Source organism: Danio rerio, chromosome 24 (genome assembly GCF_052040795.2).
Source record: "Danio rerio strain M-AB ecotype USA chromosome 24, GRCz13ab, whole genome shotgun sequence".
In the NCBI taxonomy this organism is placed as follows: Eukaryota; Metazoa; Chordata; class Actinopteri; order Cypriniformes; family Danionidae; genus Danio; species Danio rerio.
In genome coordinates, this window is record NC_141044.1 from 39,543,012 (window position 1) to 39,565,000 (window position 21,989).

The following is a 21,989-nucleotide window of genomic DNA, read 5'->3' on the forward strand; positions in this document are numbered from 1 at the left end:
CTAAGCAACAGGTGATACCCAACACACAAACACACACACACACACACACACTTACACACATTCACACACACACACACACACACACACACACACACACACACACACTTTGACACATGCATGCATGTGCACACAAACACACACACACACACTGTTATGGCGCATACAGAATTACCTCATCAGTGACTCAACTGAGCATCAGATGATACCCAACACACACACACTTATACACATTCACACACACACACACACACACACACACACACACAGCGAACATGTTGGTACAGGGACACTCCATATACATAATGTATTTTATACAGTAAAAATTGCTCATGGCTGGATATATGTGAATATTATAATATTATAATATACATTTTATTCACATTATTTAGTAAAATTTGTGGTTAGGGTTAGATTAGCTTTCCCAAGCAAAACCCATAATAGTGACGCTAGTGGTTTCTAAGTGGTTGCTAGGGTATCATGGCCAGTTGCTAAGTGGTTGTTAGAGTATTCTGGCCTTTTGTTAGCTGGTTGTTAGGGAATTCTGCTCGGTTAGTATGTAGGTGGGTATTTTAGTCTGGTCACAGTTCTGTTAAAAAACACTGTAAAAAAACTGTAAGATTGTGAAATATTTCATTTTAAACTGTTTTCTATTTTAAAGGTGCTGTATGTAAGTGTTTGGCTCTTCTAAAGCATAAAAATACCATAATATGTTTGCAGATATTTCAGAAACATGCTAACTGAACCTTCTTGTTTGTCTGAAAACAGTGCTTAAGTCAGATATTCTGCTTTGAAAATGTGCATTACGTGCAAGAACAGCTGACTTTGTTTTGGTACTTTTAACCCGGCCACTGCCAGTTTAGCCAATTATATTTCAGCACCCCGGGTTGCCTTGATGGAAAACCATGTATTTCATTCATTCATTCAGTTAGGAAGGCTCTCAAACCATGCGTCCGTGACCGAAATGCAAACTCTGGTGGACCGTAGCAGACTCCAAAATGATACGCAGATTCAGAGTTCCACATGAGGTTATTAATTAGCACATAATATAATTATTAAGAGTGTAAACATTCGGTGAGCAGGTTACATTGTAACCCTGTGTCCTAACAACACGCTATGTGATGAGATTTGCAGTGTTAAGCATTTAGCTGTTTGCACAAGACGAAACACGACAGAAATTTAAATACAGCCATTCAGAAGCACAGAATAGTGCACTCACTTATGAAAGGGTTTATAATCTAATTAATGCATATTAAACCTCTCTACCATTATTAAATGTACATGCTGAATGTAAGCTGAGAAAATATATACTTTTCCTTTTATGCTAATGAAGGACTACTGAGACATTCCAAGCATGGGATGGGTCCTCCTGGTGAGGCAGAGTTCCTCACAGCTCCGATACACATCTCTGCCATTTGCTTACAGTAACCATGTGCTCTTCACCATACACAGTTCATCTGCTTGTGTTCTTCTTTCAGATAACTTTGTCATGTTTGGTGTCATTTGACAGTTTATGACTTTAGTGTTGTAGTAATGAAATCAACAGAGACATTGATTAATTGTGTTTCAATCTACAATATATTTACTATTGTTGGGTCATGGCCTGAGGAGAGTATGTTAATGTACTTCTCCCCCACTTCATCTCTTCAACTTTGCTCTCACGTTCAGCTGGTTTTGGGGGTTGGTTTTCACTCATGTTTGACAATGCTTTGCTCAGGGTATAATAGGGAAAGGTAACTGTTGATCGGGGAGAATGGCTTATACTCTGCATCTCCCGCACACCAGTGCGTAGCCTCATATGCTAACAAAGGCAGTTTCACTGTCTTTGTTGCTCAGCAGTGCATATGTTACAGCTAATTTCTTTATACAGTATGTTAGTTTGTGTCATTCTAATGTCTGTATATTTGATCATGTAACTTAATAAACAACTTTGCCTGCTTTAAGACGTAGAGATTCTTTCTCTTTATCAATGATGATAACAACTTTAATGGAGTCAGATTAATTACAATGAAGTCAGATAAATAATGGATTTAAACACGCCATCCTTCAACTGCTTCCTGTTTCCGATTATTGGTTCAGAATAGCAGCGTAAGCTTCAAGCCTTACACTGAATCACTAATAGAGTATGTGTTGGTTTTGAGTCACAGTTTTAAAGTTCAGTTTCAAACGGTTTATTTTATAGTCATGATCTGAGGTGAAATATCGGCTGCTGCTTACCAATAAATGTCATGTAAAATGGCATTCAAACTCACATTATTAGCATTTAACATTTCAGTGTATCGATATTTCAGTTTATTGTCAGTGTATCTTGTTGTTTACCAGCCAGAAATAGAAGCTGTTTCTAATATTTTAATTCGAGGTGTTGATTTGGACAAAAACTCCTTTTTTAATATGGATAATATGTCTTGTATCGTGTGCCGTTGCTTTTATTTAGAGCATGATTTAAATCAGCCTTTAGGCTTAATCATCAGGCTCACTTTTGTTTATCCTCCATTTGGCATTCTGTGCTTACGTTTGTTTTGATCGAGGAATGTAATACCTAGTTCAACCACTGGGCGTCAAACTTACTTACTGCACCTTTAACTCATTTTAAAAACATGTTAAAATGATAGTTCAGTCAAAAACTAAAATGTATTCATTATTTACTGACCCTCAAGTGGTTCCAGGATATTGTGCAAAGGTGGTATTTAAGGTTCAATATAGTGCAAAAGAGTTATTTAAGGTTGAAGCAAGAAGTGCAACATTATAATTAATAACATGTTAGCTAGCAACATGTTAAAACATGTCAGGCAGTGTTAAAATGTACTAGCAGCATGCTAACTATCATGTTAGCATATATGTGTTAAAGACGTTTTAGTTTATGCTGGCAATCTGTTAACAATCATCATCATAATCAATATAAAAAATCCATATATTAATATACTTCATACTTGTTCATGCAATACATTTTTTTGACAAAGCTATTAACTTTATAGTTAAAGTTTATATTTTTTCCGTATATAACAAATGGCATAACATTTTTTTTACTTTTGTATCTCTGAATCATGCTCGTGCTTGCTTTAAATGTCTGACTATCCCTGCTGAAAAATCCAGCTTAAACCAGCCTAGGCTGGTTGGCTGGTTTTAGCTGGTCGACCAGCCTGGTTTTAGAGGGGTTTTGGCCATTTCCAGCCTAGTCCTAGCTGGTCAGGCTGGAAAATGACCAGCCAAATCCAGCTAAAACCAGCTCAACCAGCCTGGTTGAAGCTGGATATAGCTGGTTTGGGCTGGACTCCCAGCATGGCTTGGCTGATCAAGCTGGTTTTAGCTGGTCATCTCCCAGCCTGTCCAGCTAAAACCAGGCTGGAAAGGGTTGGAAACCAGCCTGGAAGTGGCCAAATCCCCTCTAAAACCAGGCTGGTCGACCAGCCTAGGCTGGTTTAAGCGGGGTTTTTCAGCAGGGATGAGCAATAATAATTCTCCCTTTACTAAAAAACACAGATTGTTTTTCCTCCTCTGTAAATTCCTCATTGGGGTTTTGCCAGTCCCTTAGAGCTATTTTGGGACGGTTTGTCGCCATCAAAATATCAGCACAGTGTGTAAATGTATTTCCACATGCCTTGCTGTAGATTTGTTGTTTACTTTTACTTTCTGAATGCAGCAGGTGGGGTTCTTTTAAGTACTAGTTTTACAGTAAAATATGTCTGGAATTCAAAATACTTGTTTTGTGCCCATTTCCTTGGCTGTGTCTTTCAGCTGATAGTTCAGGAATCTTATCACTTGTTTTGGGAACATTGAACAGAGCTCAGCGAACTTTGTGCTAATATTTAGCCTTTGTTTGCCCCGCTCATGAACCCAAGACTGACCAAAGATTGAAAAATCTGTGAATGGAAAACGCTAAAACAAATATGTTTGACTAAATGTCTATTTCAGACCTACATAACTACATACTCTGTAAAAACTGAAAGGAAAAGTGTGCGTCTGTATACTTTATCACCTCAAAACAAAACAACATTTGTGAATTACAAGCTATTACACTACTAAATTGAAAACTGCTTAAAAATAGCATGCTAATTTGTGGTATCAAAGTGGTAAACCTGCTAGAAACATTAGTAACATGTTATTTATATAATGTTAGCGACATGCTAAAACATTTTGTATTAACATTTCATATTCAAGTGCTGAATTATGCTAGAAAGACAACAATGCATTAACAGCATATTACAGTAGGTTATGTTAGCGTTATGTAAAAGGTTAATGCTAATGCGCATGTTGGCAACAATCTTAATTAATTCCAGCAACGTGCTAAAATATATTGGTCAGGTTAAAACATGTTAGCAAATTGTAAAATGAGGTTAAATATTTTAGCAACATGCTGTTTCATATTAGCGACATTTCAAAACATAACATTTTAGAAACATGCTAGCATATGATAGCTAATTAATGATAGCAACCAGTAAAAACGTTTTAGATGTGAAAAAACGTTTCCAACATGCTAATTCATAATAGACATGTTAACTAAACGTGTCAGCAACACGTTAATAAAAACTGCTAGCAATTTGCTAATTCATATTAGCAAATGTTATGAATGCTAGCAATTCATATTATAATGTAAGCCATGTTTTAAAAAGCCTCTGAAAGCATTCAAGAAGATGCAGATATAATTACTTATAATATTTTTTGCTGTTGGCACACTTTTCAGCAGTAGTTAATGTGATGTGTAAACGTTACACAGTCTGTCTATTGCTGTCATTTAATTTTTGCACATATTGAATTACACTTCTCCACATTAGCTCTGTTCTAATTTGCAAAACAGGTCAAGGGGAGGAAAAAACCCGCAATCTGCAGAAGTATAGCTTTAGGGCAAACACACACACACACACACACACACACACACACACACACACACACACACACACACACACACACACACACACATGCACACTTACAGCTATTTATGACGACTTCCCATAGCTGTAATGATGTTTCTACTGTAAAGACTGTATACCCTGCTGAAAATTCCAGCTTAAACCAGCCTAGGCTGGTTGGCTGGTTTTAGCTGGTCGACCAGGCTGGTTTTAGAGGGGTTTTGGCCACTTCCAGGCTGATTTCCAGCCATTTCCAGCCTGGTCTTAGCTGGGCAGGCTGGGAGATGACCAGCTAAAACTAGGTTGATCAGCCTAGCCAAGCTGGGAGTACAGCCAAAACCAGCTATCTAGCTTCAACCAGGCTGGTTGAGCTGGTTTTAGCTAGATTTGGCTGGTCATTTTCCAGCCTGACCAGCTAGGACTAGGCTGGACATGGGTGGAAACCAGTCTGGAAATGGCCAAAACCCCTCTAAAACCAGGCTGGTCGACCAGCTAAAACCAGCCGAGGCTTGTTTAAGCTGGATTTTTCCGCAGGGTATTCTCTCCTCTACCACTAAAACCAAACCTCACAGAGAACAAACTGCATGTTTACATTTTCAAACTTTTTTTACACACTTCAATCTGTGTGTTTTATGAGCTGTTTTCCTATTGAGCAGAAAATTGTCAAAATTTACTGGTTTTGCTGTACTTGTGGGGACATTTGGTCCCTGCAACGTTAGGAATACAAGGTACACACACTCACACACAGTGTTGTTCTCAAACAGTCTTCCTCTATGAATGCCTGCAGTGCAGACAGCTCTGTTGACTGTTATTGTCAAGCTTATAATTGTGACGTTGTGTCTGTCACGTAGAAACAGTGTTTTTGTATCTTTGCATGTTTGAATTCAGAGCTCATTGTGTCTCGTTTAAAATATATCTGTCAAGAAATGAGGACAGGAGGCTGGAGGAAAGTAAAAGCAAGGACAAAACATTTCCAACATCCCTAAACCGCATATTGTCTTCCTTTTACATCCAGCAGCAGTATTGTCCATATAAACCACTCAGAAAAGTGTCTCTGGGTGTACTGAATTTATCAAGTATCGGTTGGGTGAACTGTTATATATAACTGTAATATTGGTTTTATGTTAGGTCTAAAAAGGATTGTTCATTTGCTTTATTGAGAATGACAACTGGTCAAAATTAAACAATAATAAAAAGAGAACTTAGTTGAAGACAATATTATTCAACTTCCTGTGAAATGTGAATTATTTTCCACCATCAGCCTATTTTTATGACTCATTTTTACAGAATTAATCATACAGAAATACATTCAGACCTGACTTTGATTCATAGCATCTGATATACGCTGAAGGGTGGGCTACTGCTGAAGATGGATGTTTCGTTCTTTCAGTAAGCTGCACAATATCATTAACTGAATAGACCATTTGTATAATTACAGGCCTGTGGTTTCTGTGCAAGTCTTGCTCTCCTCCCCACAACAGTCTGAATGGGACATTGCACAAAGCTTGTGTGTGTTAAAGGAGACCTATTGTGCCCCTTTTTCCAAGATGTAAAATAAGTCTCTGACGTGTCTAGAGTGTGTGTGAGGTGTCAGCTCAAAATAACCCTCAAATGATGGTTTATAACTTTTTGAAATTGCCCCTTTTTAGGCTTTGATTCAAATTGTGCCGTTTTGGTGACTGTCGCTTTAAATTCAAATGAGATTGTGCTCTTTTAAAAGAGGGCGGAGCAACAAAAGCTTATGTGCCTAAAACTCCATATAATCCTCTTATGCTGCGTCCACACCAGATGCGGCACGCGCGTTAAGCGCGAGTGATTTACATGTTAAGTCAATGCAAACGCACGAATTGAGCGTTTTACGCGATTGACGCGCTTAATCACGAGTTCGAAAATCTGAACTTCAGCGGACATTCGCGCCGCGTTAACCAATCAGGAGCTTGCTCTTGTGGGGCCGTGATTGTGACGTATCACCTGTTGTCGGCGTCCCAGGGGAAATCCCCCAGCAGACACCGACAAGAAGTTCATCAAACTGGGCTGGGCTCAGTCAGAAGCACCGCTGAAAACCTCCATCAGCCAGGTTCAGTTTCTGGAGGAGTCTATGAGATTAAAGAGCTGGATGCACCTCTGAAAGGATGTAGTGGACTCAGACACGGCCCTAAACGTATCGACGCTGTTTATCATCCTTCATAAAGCACATAAACACTGTTATTTTCGTCATAAAATCCATGTTAGCCCTTTAGCTATGAAGCTAGAGTCACGGGGCAGACAGAAGTCCTGCCCATCACGCGAATCCACGTCTGTTCTGAAGTGAATTTGACACGCGAATGAAGCGGGGTTTGATGCGCGAATGAAGCGAGTAAACTCAAATGTTTGCGCTGCTATTTACGCGCGATTTATCCGCACGTTCCGCATCTGGTGTGAACACAGCATTAGAGTCGCTAACATTATCTTTAGCGGGTGAAAACTCTAATGGCAGAGGGTGAAAACTCACTCAGGGCTGATTATACTAATGAGGGAGAGATCATCACTTATGGGCGGGGCTTTTCCCCTCTGATGACAGATACAAAGGAAGAATGTCAATCAAAGTGTTTCTGCAGACTTTTTTTATCAAGTGTGATTATAAATAATAGAATGAATACATTTTTACCATTAGAAGCTGGTTATATTCACACAATGTGGCCAAATAATTGTATTTAAAACCCTTATAAATGTTTTTTTTTCACAATAGTTTGCCTTTGAATGCAGTGGTGGATTTAGCGATTTGAGGACCCTAAACAGTCCTAATGTGCACACTGTGTTTTTTTGTCTGTTTAATTTTCTTATACTTTTTCTTATATCAATCATTCTTCTTTTGTACTTCTAATTATCCAATATTTCGTATTTAAAACTATCATCTGATTTGACTGCTGGACTGCTCCATGATTGAGGGAGAGGGGGGCACATTTTCATGGATGTGACAATTACATCACAATTTTATGTTAGACCCTCACCGGAGTTGGGTGTAACGTGTTCTATAGTAATGCGTGACTGTATTCCGCGTGACATTTTTGAGGAATGCAGTAATGTAATCGTAATTCAATTACAGTTACTAAAGTCAATGTAATTGCCTTACTTACATTACAAATATAGAGATAAAAGAAAAAAAAAAGCTTCTATTAAAACACATTTTCTGCTGCAAAGTCAGTTAATAAGCATGCGCTTTTAAATTGCTGGAGAACGCGAGCTGAAATAGTTGCATTCAAGAGGGTTTGCTTCTGCAAGTGGAAATACAGACATTAGTGTAATTTCATTGAGCGTAAAATCAAAAATATTACTTTAAACCGCAGTTTATCTCCAGTCTCTAATATACATTCGACTGCTTTTAACTCGACCAAGCACTTGAACAACTTGTTCAAGCTCTTAAATAGAAAGCACAATACTCGTCACTAACTGTGTGTTCACACTGAAGGCTACGAGAGCATCAAAGTTCGCTCTGGCCACCCTGGTGACAACGATGTCTGCCTTCAGCTCCGGCAGCGAGAGCGTCAATATTCGCTACATTGATATCGTATTTAAAGGGGCCTCTGCAGCATATATCAGTTACATTCCTGCATAAAACATGCTTTCTAACCTGAAAATGTTGCGCACATCTTATTAAATTAATTTTACAATGGAAGATCAAGTTGCATGTGCTGTGGCTTTGCTCCACTTAATTATCCAATGTGTCCATACGTCTGAAATATCCTGAAGCAGCAATACTGTTTTGTACTGTCGCATTAGATTCCCGCTTTTTCAGGATAAATATATATAACATTAGTGCACATCAGTAACTTATTTAATGCATGTTCCCATAAGAAAACATTGAAAATAATTGGAAATCCGGCAACTGCAATAATCAAACCCTTGGGAACAACTGTGGTCGGAACCAAAATTCACAGGTCTGTGTTCTCTGAACTCCTCTAAAGCGATGAACTTCTTTATTCTTATTGCTTGCCGCCGAACCGCGTCATGGCTCATTACCATAAAGTTAACTCGATTTTAACTCTCCTCGACGTCCACACCAGCGAAGATGCGCCGCGCTGCTCCTCGCCGCCAGCTCTCATTGAAAATGAATGTCTTCCGGCTACTTTGACGCTCTCGCCGCTTTCAGTGTGAACGTACGTTAAGAAGGACACTGGTGGCCAAAAACACAGCAGCCCAACTCAGCATAAACAGGCTAATTTAGACTATTGTCCAGGATTGGAAGGGAAGGTATCTTCTGAACGTGAAGAAAACTACTTAACTGCTTATGCTGCCGTTCACATGTCACATGTTTGTGCGCCTGCATACTGGGAGCACATATTGTGCGTGCTCGCATTGTCCAGGCACACCCAGTTAAAAACCGCGAGTGACATGTGACAAGAACTGACCAACCAGCTTCAACTTTGTATGGATTATACACATTTAGGTAGACTAATTACCTCAGACAAACACAGAACACATAAACACTGCAGTGCTTTTTGATACTATGGATGTTAATGGTTACAGGAATCCAGTTTTCTTCAAAATGTCTTCTTTTGTGTTTAACAAACAACAGGTTTGCAACAAGCCAACGATGAGAGAATTTTAAGTTTTGAGTGAAGTATCTCTCTAAGTCTTTTAAATATGTCAAGCTGCTGTGATCAACCCACTGTAATGTTGTTTCAGTGAATATTCAATTACTGAAAGAGTTGCAGTTTATTTTGTATTTTTTATTACCTTTATTATAGGTATATTTATATGTTTTAAAAGGAACTTCAAAATAATCAATAATCTGATTATTTTTAACATGAAGTAATTAGTAATGTAATCAGTAATTTGTAATCTATATACCCAACACTGACCCTCACCATATACAATATATGATAGAAACTATGTTATATATAATTTATAGGTATATTTGATATTTCTAGGTATTTATTGGGGGGCCCCCAAATTTCCAAGACCCTAAGCAGCCGCCTACCTTGCTTACTGGTAAAATTTGCCCCTGGTTAAATGCTTAAACTATAGTTTCTGTGTACATTCATCCTTATAAAGACACCAACTGTCACGTTACGGATTGAAACAGAAACAAAAAGGGTGCAGATCCAAGTGCGGTTTATTTACAGTGCGCATCAACAGAGAAACAAGGTGCTCAAAGTACAAATAAACAACAAAACAAGAAACATAAAAAGCAGGAAAGACAAGGAAGACAAAGTAGACAAACGACACGATGACAAACATAGGTGGAATGGTTGAATATATAGTCCAGATAATCAACAGTAACACAAAACAGATGTGATGACAGGTCAGTGTATATGTTCCGGCGTATGTGCGTGGTATGTATGGAAATGTAGTTCTTTTCCTGGGATGCTGTAGTGCCTACAAAGTCCTAGTGCACTACAGCGCCCTCAGGTGGTCACTGACGGATGTGACACCAACACAGAATTCTCAGTAAATTTTCTTGAAAGTGTATTTGCATGTGTTCACGTGTACACATATATGACCACTAATATGGAAGTTTTCCATGATAACAGCCATGTTTTTCAAGGTAATTCTTTTGACTTTTCCTAAACAAGCACTTTGGTAATTGTTCGGATGCTTTGAGTTGTATTATGTACATTTGGTACTTGTCTCTGTGTGTTTTCGAGTGATTGCTCTTCAATTACATGGTGTTTTATCTAGAACTTGCTACTTGATTTGCATTGCATTTCCATTATACAAACAGCATGTCACAAACTCTGTCTTCTCATTGTCCAATACATGAGAAGGCTTGTGCCCTTAATACCGGTTTGTAGATTAGATGGCCTTTCACCGCTGTATGTTGCAGGAGTGCTTATCTGATTGAGGAACAGCATCAAGGATATTGGCAGACTGAATTGATTAACATGGAATGAGTTACAGTACAGCTGACTTAACTTATATACAAAGCAGAGCCATAACAATTTTCCTGTTACTGTGTATATAGTAGATAAAGAGTGAAAGACTTGCATTGCTAAATAATTACTAGAGAATCTGGTCCATGCAGATTTCATGCATTAATATTTTAAACTCTGAGCTGAATTTAAGTGTTTAATCGGGTAAATTGTTCAAAATTCCAGGTCTATATCACGATATCCTGAAGAATATCATTATAGTAACATCAACTTTCCATACATTTGCTTTTAAGCTGTTTTAGAAAGTACAAACCGATTAATTTTAACATTAACGTTTAACTTCTGAATTAAATATAAAACTTAAAAGCATCCTGTTTTTTAGCTTTTTTATTTATAACTTTTTTGATCGTACAAACAATTCTATTAGGAAATATTCATGTTTAGCGTGTTAAAACATTACTCTTAGGCCCAGTTCTACAAACAGGGCTTAGATTAAGCCAGGACTACGCCTAAGTTAAATTAGGCTATTTAAGCCACATTTTTAAAAATGGCCTTTGAAAAATATATAAGTGGTGTGCACCTGGAGACAAAAAGATGACACTGACGTATTTTAAGACATCTCACCGCAAGTTATTTTGAGTTGAGACAGCTCAAACATGCAATTTAATCTTGACTAGCCTTAAACCTTGTTTGTGAAACCGAGGGTTAGTGTTTTAAGTGACTGTCCTGTAACAAACGGCAACATTTATAAAAATGTTTCAAGAAAAAAAAAAAACAAGTGGTGGATCTCCATAAAAAATATTTAAACACCAAGCAAATATTGTGCTCTCATCATAAATAATGCAAATGATAAACAGATAGAGCACATGCAGTGCACCTACAGTAATAATGACGCATTAAAGTCTCCAAGCTCCACAGTTACAGCCTCCCTGCTGCATAGCATTCATACTCAGAGGCATTTTTCAGATTCTGCAAGCATGATTATGAATGCAGTTACCTTGGTAGAGCTCAGCTGGCTATAATCATGTGGATTCTTTACATGTAAAAAGATGCACATCTCTTTCAGGATGCATTTCAACCATATTTATACTCTAGTTAATGCAGATAGCATTAGTTCAGGCTGGACACGTCAGTCAAGCTTGCCTCAGCTGACAATCAGCTTTTCATGAAGTGTATCAATCCAGTTCTGACATCTGTCACACTATAGTGTATTTAAATGATCTTTCTTCAGCATTTGGCTGCTCACCAATTCTACACATGTTCCACCATCCCCAACTCCTAGCTCATTTCTGATATGTGTAAAGTATCAGCCAAGTATATGGTAATTAGTCTCATGTCTCATTAGCCCCTTTCACACATACAGACTCTTTCAGTAAATTATCAGCAATTTTATGGAAAGAGATTCAACCCAGGCTCATTCTGAAAATGTACCACTGTATACATTTCATGAGAGTGCCAAGTACGTCCCAGGAGGTACATTTTTTTTTTGCAGTTTTTGTTTTCGCGTATCTGCCAGAGGCCGCTGTGTACACTTTTTGAGATCTCAAATTTGGTACTCAGAGATCTCAGAGTACCATTTGCGCCTGCTGTTCTTGCGTTAATCCACCAGAGGCCGCTGTCGACTGACTGACTGATCGACTGACCCACCCTTATCCTTCCCTAAACCCAACCAATATCGTATTCAAAAGCACGGATTGACCACTTACCTAAACCCAACCAAATTTCTTTCGCGAGTGCCATTCATGTTTGCTGTTCTCGTGTAAATCCACCAGAGGCCGCTGTTTTCAGATTTTACCAAATTCTCAGCCAGTTATTTACTTTATTTTTTGGCTTTTGTTTTTGTCTAACCTACTTTCTGGAACCATGCTTCACTAGAATCGAACCCCATCTTCATGGTCAACTCCTCTCTGTGTCTCGAGTCCGCCGACGTACATAGCGAGCCACTGGGCTAACTCGTAACAGCGGGAAAGCCGTTCATATAGAAATAAGCGGTCAGCTGATCAGCACGAAAAGGAATGGTGTCATCCCACCCCATTGTGCTCGTTTTAAAGATGAAATGCAGCCATACATACTTCAGACTAAATAATTTGCAATCTCCAAAAATGTATATAGGGCTACGTTTTCAGAATGAGCCTGTGTTGAAGAGATCATGTGTAAACAGGCCCTTTTTAAACATACAGGTACACCAATTTAGTGGAAAGAAGTTGTAAAATGAATTTCCTGCAATGCTGGTTTGTGTGAATGCAGAAGGAAAATTGCCAGAAAGAGCATGTACATTTTAAGAAAGCACTGACGTGAGATGTCTACTCTGGCCAATCAGTTTATTTAGATGACACATTCACATCTGTGTGTTAGTCTGATAATATTTCTATCTTTCTTAGTGCCAGCTGTGGATAAAATGATCTATAAAATGCTTATGATCAACAACATTTTTCCCCTATAGTTAAGTATTTTGGCTTGCCTTGGACTAAAGCAAAATTAATGAATTCATTTTTTAAATAAATAAAAGTTAAACCATCAACAAAAAGACCCCTTCATGTTTGCAAATACAATCGCAGAGGTAATTTCTGGATAATTAAGTCAGAATTTACTGGTATATTGAAATGGGTGTGTGAATGGTGTTTTTCCAGAAAATATCTACCGTTATCACTGTGTGAAAGGAACTATTAACCCATAGCCAATGTTTTTTGGTGCTGTTCTGTTACCACCATGAGGGGTAGCCCAGAACAGCCCATCCAACACTACCTATGATGAAAGTGAAGGTGGCATGGTGGCTCAGTGGTTAGCACTGTCGCCTCACTCGCTGGTTCAAGTCCTGGCTGGGCCAGTTGGCATTTCTGTGTGGAGTTTTCATGTTCTCCCCGTGTTGGCGTGGGATTCCTCTGAGTGCTCCGTTTTCCCCCACAGTCCAATCACATGCGCTATAGTTGAGACTAAATTGGCTGTTGTGTATGTATGCGTGTGGGAATGTGAGAGTGTATTGGTGTTTCCCAGTACTGTGTTGTGGCTGGAAAGACATCCGCTGCTTAAAACATATGTTAGATTAGTTGGCGGTTCATTCTGCTGTGGAGACCCCTGATAAATAAGGGACTAAGCCCAAATAAAATAAATGAATGATGAAAGTGATCCCGATTCCTCAAGCAAACATACTGAAACTCTTTAACATGCTGTTTGTATAATCAATCAGTAAAAGCACAGTAACGAAAATTACATATTAAAGCAAAAACCCCCACCCTCGTTTACTCTTTTGCATTATGGGATTTTCTTTTAGTCATGTACATACCAAAACAATGCTGAACCTCTCCTCTAGTTCCTCCTCAGACGGTTGAGGCAGTTTAGGGGCTGCTGGCGGTTTTTGCCCATAAGTGCTGAGGGGCCGTTTAATTTCCCGTACGGGTGACATCTCCAGACTCCCAGCTGCATTTCCCATGGCTGTATGCGGAGTCACTCACAGAGGCACACATATACAGTGCAGATGATACAGGTCTCGCTCAGTGAAGCTCTACAAGGAAAACTTTACACCTGCTGGCTGATTCCAGATTCTTGAATTGGACTTCTTAGTCAGTCCTAATGTATAATGTTGGGGTACGTTGGGAACACTGACAGATTATCCAGTTCGGTTCTGCAAAGTGTATTAGATGTTTCACAACTTTGACTTTAGCACTGTTTGACTCTAAACCCTGGTGTTACAACTTGTTCAGTCCCGATGTACTGTAGCAGTTCAGTAGTTGGAAAATTTGGAAAGACAATCACATAAAATCCAGCTCAAATGTTGAAGATTTTGGTTCTGTAAGGTCCATCAAAGCACAGCTTTACATCTGCCGTCTGACTTTAATTATTTGAATATGTTTAGTCTTTGTTTAGTCCCATTATAAAATTTGTATCGGTCCTACTACGGGAACACAGATAATCCATCTGAAGCTTAAATCCTGAAGACTTTTTTTCAGTAAATTCCATCCAAGATCCTTAAACTATGACGACTGCTGATTGACTCTAAATCACTTATTTTTCAATCCCAGTGTGGTACATTTAGTGGGAGCAAAATCAGATAATCCAGCAGAATCCTGTACCATTTAACTTTTTTTTTTTTTTTTGCTCACTGTCTCTAAAACAATTGAAATGACCTCTTATTCAATCCTACTGTACTGTAGAAGTTTTGGTCCAACTGTAGAAATAATTGGGAATGCAGTCAAGAGTCTGCTTCAGTAAAGTCCATCAAAGTTTCTATAAGTACAGCTTTACACCTGCTGACTGACTTTAAACATCTGAATATGACTAAAGGACTTCATGTTCAGTCCCAATGTAGAATTTGTTTTAGTCCAATATTGGGAAGAGCAATAATCCATCAGAGGCTGGAATCCTGAAACATTTTGGTTTAAAGATACTATAACTATGACTTTAGACCTGCGGACTCTAAACTGGCTCTTGTTTAGTCCCAATGTAGCAGTTCAGCAGGTGGAAACTTTGAGAACACATAAAATCCAGCAGTAGCTCAAATGTTGGAGGATATGGCTCTGTAAACCTTCTACAAGTAACGCTTAATTGTTCAGTCCTAATCTAGAATATGTTTCAGTCCAGTAGTGGGACACTTTGGGAAATCAGATAATCCAACAGAAGTTCAAATCCTGAAAAACGTAGCTTTATAAACTTCATTAAGATACTATAACTGTGACTTAAGACCTGCTAACTCTAAACTGCCTCTTGTTCAGTCCCAATGTAGCAGTTCAGCAGTGTAGAACTTTGGGAACACATGAAATCCAACAGTAGCTCAAATGTTGGAGGATATGGCTCTGTAAACTTTCTACAAGAACAGATTTTTTGTTCAGTCCCAATGTAGAATATGTTTTAGCCCAATAGTGGGACACTTTGGGAAGTTAGAGAATCCAACAGAAGCTTGAATGCTGAAAAATGTAGATTTATAAACTTCGTCAAAGATGCTAACTATGGCTTTACACCTGCTGATTGAATATAAATGCTTGAATGTCACTTCTTGTTCAGTCCCAACGTAGCAGATTAGTTAGAAACCTTGCGCAAATGTTTTACTGGTGGTCATTCACTGGTGGTGGATGAGGAGATTCCACCCAAAAATGTGTAAAGCGGAAAAGTGTCCAGAAAAGCGCTAAATAAATGGAAGGAATTATTATTATTATATGTTTTTTGTAAAGTCTGTCAAAGTTTCCACAAGTACAGCTTTCCTGTTCAGCCTTCTTATTCAGTCCCAATGTAGAATATGTTTAAGTCCAATAGTGGGACACTTTGGGAACACAGATAATCCAACAGAAGCTTGAATCCTGAAATTCGTAGCTTTATTAACTTCGTCAGAGATACTATAACTATGACTTTACACCTGCTGACTGACTCTAATTGAAAATAACTTCATGTTCGGTCCCAGTGTGATAGTTTTAGTCCAATGGTGGGATACTTTATTAACAGAATCAGACGAGGTTTGAATCCTGAACAATTTGTTTCTTTAAAATCCGCAAAAGATTCTGCAGCAACAACACAACTATCTGCTGACTGACTCTAAACACTTGAACATGACTTCTTGTTCAGCCCAAATGTAGGATTTGTCTTGATCCAGCGATGGAGAACAGTCAGATAAAATCCAGCAGATGCTCAAACTCAAGTCAATTTTTTAAATAGTTGATTATTTTTTCAGCTTCTTGTTCAGATGATGTTGTAACAAAATTTCCAGTGAATGCAGGCAAGTCTGTATTCTCTCCAGATGTGTTTTAGTGGTCTCAGACTGGGATCTCGTGTGCTCCTGGTGTCCGCTACATCTCTCTGCTCCATCCTGAGTGAGTATTTCAGGTAGGGAGGAAAGCATTGAGCGCTCTAACAGAGGCAGCGGGAGCAGGGAGGCTTCTGGGTCCTAGTGCTGTGATTATGTGTGTGTGTGTGTGTGTGTGTGTGTGTGTGTGCGTGTGTGTGTGTGTGTGTGTGTGTGTGTGTGTGTGTGTGTGTCAAATGAACACCTGATACTTACTCAAATGTCCATCTACAACTGCGGTCTCGTGTTTCCTGTTGGTGTTTGTTGCTAGGAGGCTAAAGACAACCACACAACACCGGACATAGAGACCCAATTGTCGTCTTAATGACATCAGGCTTCATTTCTGCAAACCTCTGCAAAACCTGTGGTGGCACAAGAAAAGTGTTCAAATTAAAAACAGCATTTAAAGTAACATTGGAAAGATTTTTTGTTTGTTTTTTAAAGATATTTCTTACTCTTAATTTATTTTTCTTAAAATATACAATAAAACATTAAAATATTATTAAAATAGGATTTTTTTTTCTTTCATTTGAATAAATTATATAATGGAATTTAATAGTAAATATACTTTATAAAGCTAATTATAGGCAATATTACTCTCTTCAGTGTCACATGTTCTTCATAAATCACTTTAATAGGCTGATGTGATGCTCAAGAAATGTATGCTATTATTGAAAACATTGAAAATATTGTATACATAGAAATTCTTCAATAAATACAAAGCATAGATGTAATACATTTGTGCTTTATATATTTATGTTTTAAATATCTTATAAAACATATAGGCCTAAGTTATATAAAACACAATGGGGTTTGAATGTCTTACTAGAGAGCATTATTATTTTGTCCCTGCAGTGTTCATTTGCAATGCAAATGGTAACCCATAGTAGCCATTATAGATGTAATAGTTCAGCCGATACAACAGCACGGTGGGTTTTTTTCATACTATATATGAGAATTCTTTAAAATAATATTTATTTAAAAATATGTGAATAATAATTTAGTTTATATTTGGTGGATTTATATTTTGGTTTTTTATATTTTGTTGACATTGGATATAACCAACATTCAAGGCATGTAATACATTAATGTGCATACAAATATGAATTTCTATATCAAAACAGATTAAAAGTTTAAAAGGTAAGACTGAATAAACACTCTGTTGCCTCTTTTAATGTATTTTGACAATAAATAAAAACAATACTGAGCAATTGCGCCACCTGCCGGTTATGTAGAAGTAAACTGTTTTAATTTGTCTATGTTACAATGATTGACAAGATATGGTAGGATTTTTAATAACATTATCCATAAATGTAATATTATTGTTTCCAGTTCAGCATAAATCTCCATTTTAAAACATTTTACAATATGCTTTTAATTTAAATCAGCTATCTCGTTAAATCGGCTTTTACTGTTTTTGTATTTCAACTATTAAAACAATAACAAACTACTATTCTAACGTTATAGCCTTATTATACATAAATATAAAGCAATGCGTCATTCAATGCTGCTTCAAATAGCAATAAACCATAAAAAATAAAGATTTAGCTATTTAAGGCCGATATGTGTTGTACACTGTAAAAAAAAAATGCATGGTTCCACACAGTTCCTTCATGTTGTCCTAACACAAATCAATTAAGTAACTAAATTGTTTTTACAAATTTAAGCGGATTGAACATAGAACAATTAAGTTGTCATAAAAAAATCAAGTAATTTGATGTTTCTGCTCGTTTTAAGTTAATTAAAGCCGTTTTAAGCCTAATGGGCTTAATTAAGCAACAGATTTAAGGATTTAAGGAAATAATGAAAAAGAAAGACGATGAATATGAAAACTTTGTTGGCCTATTTAATTGATCAAAACACAATTTATTAAAACTCAAAAAAAATCGAGCTTAAATGTATTTTAAAAAATAAAAGAGAGAATGTGTGTGTTATGTTAAAAACTATTTCTGGACCAATCTCCTCATAATTATTTGCTCAAAATATTCCAATCAAAATGACGAAATTTGACAAAACGTTCAGTAGTTTGCATCACAGGATAATACTACTAAATTTCTGTGGTAAAAACAGTTGTCTAATAATAAATATTACCAAATTACTACTTACCTCACGCTCAACTTGACCGTTAACGGAAGCTTTCCGTGTTCCCGCCGAAATGCATGCAATTTTGCATAAAGCTCCGCCTCCTTTGATTCGATATTGGTCACTTCAGTCATTTTGACATTGATGATAAGCAAGACTATAATTGACAGATTTGCATGAATCTTTTTGCATGAAAGCAGGAGGTTTTCAGCTAAAAAATATTTTTATGGTCTTAAAGTCTAATGTAGAGTGCTCAACATAAATGTACACCCCATCTCGAGTAATATTTATATCCATGACTATTTTTACCCATTAAAAATATGAATAAATTCATATTTTAATCCATTTCTCAGTGAATATCGGTCATACATTTTGATGCATTTGAACAAAACAGATTTATGAAATCAATATTTTAAAATCGAAACATAATACATTTAAATTCATGCAAAATATTGGTGGGGGGGGGGGGTGACAAACTACTAAATTTTTGCTAAATTTTATATATTTTGCTTTTTTTTACATTTTTATTAACTTTTATTTAAACATATAAATTTGAGCATACTAATTTTGGATTAGTTATCATAAATTATTTTGTTACATTAGTTCCAGATTGATCTTCAGTACTGACTAATCCAATGTACATGCATACATATAATACTGTAAAGCTTCCTTTAGACAATAATTAAAATGAGAGATTTGTAAGGGGTGTTCTCATATATGTTGAGCACTGAACATCTCGTATGCCCTGATGGTGATTAACAGCAAAGTTTTTCTTTTTCAGTCAGCTATCCTCTTAAAGTAAACAGTGTTATCCTCTGCTGGTTTTGACCTGTAGTTAGCCTTATTGTTTTATTCATGTTATGAATAACTTAATATAGAAGATGCTTTTTAATTCTGAACAGCGATAATTATATCCAAACTGTAATTGCGCAATGCATCTTCTACAAGGAGCCCTTAATACTCTTTTTGTTTTGATTGTAAGATGATGCAATGGTTCAGCATGGAGTTCTGGAGTCTTGCATGCAATGAATTCCTGCAGATGATATTCGACAAAACAAGCTTGCATTTCTATGCATCTGTTGCCTGATGTCTGTCTAATAATGACAGGAAGTTTAAATGTCATTGCAGAACATCTGGCTTTCATCAGATGCACATATGGAAAAACTGACTGAACATTCTTTAGTGAATGAGGGCTTGTCTTCTGGGATTTCTGGAGGCTGGACTGCAAAGAAGTATAAAGCTGCAAAAGTTGTGTTTCACAACTCCAAGTACAGTGCAAGCTCAGCAACACGTCCAAGAACTTTGAAGGAAATATTACATTTTGATTTACAGTGTGAAAAGCTTCCCTGACAAGGTAAGATCAGTTTATCTTTTATACAATTGTCGAGCTGATTATTCAGCTTTTAGCCAAAGATGCAAGGTTTCAGACTGATTATTCATTATTAGACAAATAATGCATGATTAAGTTACAACTTATATTATTTAACCAACAAAGTTGGTTAAAAAAAAGCTTTTATCTATCTTTAAATATATAAGACAAGTAGTGAAATAATCATCAGTACTATATGATGTTTACATTATTTATAAGTGTAGATATTTCTCTGTTGTCTGTTTCAGTAATCTTTTGGTGATATGCAATAAATCTGAAATAGCAATATTTTGCATCACTATTCTTAACCCTTTAACTACCCCACCATGAAAAAAAATGTTTGGATTGCATTTCCTGTAGTTAACACACTCAATGCTTTTTTTCAATCCCATAATTTCTAAAATATCAACCTCTACCAAATGGATGATATGTTGTGTAAGGTAAAAGTACCAAGCTTAATACATATACTATGAAAATTTTGAAAATATTAATTGTAAAGACCAAATTATTATTTTTTTAAATATTCAGAATAAAACATTTTTAAATACTAAATCACCTTTATTTTTTGAAGTATGCCATAAAATAGTTCAGATTATCATTTATGTTTCTTTTTTTTTAACAACAAAATTAAAATCAAGAATAGTAGTGCAACAGGATTATGTCTGTTTGATTTTTTGTAAACCAACAATGCCTTGCAGTGTAAAATATTATTTAAAACAGTCCTTCTTTAAATTACTTTAACAGTCATTATTTAAAACAGTCAAATGGTTTACCATTTGGTAAAGCAGCAGTCAAAAGTTTAAACCAAACGGGTTCAAATTACTGTTCATCACTAAAATAAAAAATATTTAATTTACACGCACATCACAAAAAATAATTATAAAAGTAGAAAAAATAAAATAGATAATTAATATAGTGCACCTACATATTACAAAATAATATATATATATATATATATATATATAAATCCAGCCAATTCTGTCTGTCTCTTTTTGTTTAAAAGTAATAAAAACTAAGCTAAAAAAAAAACAAAACATAGTCTTATTGTCTTTTGGGAGAAGCCTGTGTCATTTCCGGTCCAAAAAAACCTGCTGGTTGAATGAAAGTAACTTTAAGTCAGAATTTGTTAACCTTTAAATCACACTTTAAGCTGAATACTAGTGTCTTGAATAATATCTAGTAAAATATTATTAACTGTCATCATGGCTGAGATAAAATAAAATAAATCAGATAAATAAATTAGAAATGACTTATTAAAACTATTATGTTTAGAAATGTGTTGGAAAAAAAGCTTATTTTTATTAAAGAGAAATTGGGGAAAAATATACAGGGGGGCTAACAGGACTTCAACTGTACACTCATTGGCCATTTATTAGGAACATCATACTTGTTTCGGGTTGGACCCCCTTTTGACTTCAGTACTGCCTCGTTACTGTAAAATTCCTCAGAGATTTTAGTATGTTTGGACAAGACAGCATCACACAGTTGCTGAAGATTTGTCGGCTGCACATTCATGATGCAAATATGAGTTACTGTTGCCTTTTTATAAGCTGGAACCAGTCTGGCCATTCTCCTCTTACCTCTGGCATCAACCAAACATTTGCGCCCACAGAACTGCCGCTCACTGGATATTTTCTCTTTTTTTGGACCATTCTCTGTAAACCCTAGAGATGGTTGTGCGTGAAAATCTCAGTAGATCAGCAGTTTCTGAAATACTCAGACCAGCCCGTCTGGCACCAACAACTATGCCACGTTCAAAGTCACTTAAATCACCTTTCTTCCCCATTCTGATGCTCGGTTTGAACTGCAGCAGATTGTCTTGACCATGTCTACATGCCTAAATGCATTGAGTTGCTGCCACGTGATTGGCTGATTCGAAATTTGCATTAACAAGCAGTTGGATAAGTGTACCTAATAAAGTGGCCAGTGAGTGATGTTATTTTTGTTTCATTATTGAGTGATTTGATGTAATACTCTGGTTTTGTGTAACAAATTCATAAATAATGATCATATCTTTTTATTTGGATCACAGAAAACTACAAGACATCTGCAGAATTCCAACGTCCTCACTG

General features: G+C 36.7%; 3 protein-coding genes across 8 annotated transcripts in view; 2 read left to right on the forward strand and 1 right to left on the reverse strand.

Annotated features, from left to right (window-relative positions):
* Positions 1–16,496, reverse strand: part of fmnl1b (formin-like 1b) — a 50,949-nt gene extending 34,453 nt beyond the window's left edge. Inside the window, 1 exon segment of the mRNA NM_001442558.1 lies at positions 13,980–16,496. Within this exon segment, the coding sequence (NP_001429487.1) occupies positions 13,980–14,126 (147 nt within the window). The 5' untranslated portion in view covers positions 14,127–16,496.
* The window catches only part of map3k14b (mitogen-activated protein kinase kinase kinase 14b), a 471,535-nt gene that overhangs the window by 252,008 nt on the left and 197,538 nt on the right, over positions 1–21,989 (forward strand). The gene's annotated exons all lie outside the window — the stretch shown is intronic.
* The window catches only part of si:ch73-334d15.4, a 13,251-nt gene continuing 11,076 nt past the window's right edge, over positions 19,815–21,989 (forward strand). For both annotated transcript variants that reach the window (XM_087308919.1, NM_001442358.1), the window contains exons 1-2: positions 19,815–19,902; positions 21,950–21,989. The exon at positions 21,950–21,989 is cut by the window's right edge and continues 504 nt beyond it. The gene's annotated coding sequence lies outside the window, so the exon portion shown is untranslated. The remainder of the gene's footprint in view (positions 19,903–21,949) is intronic.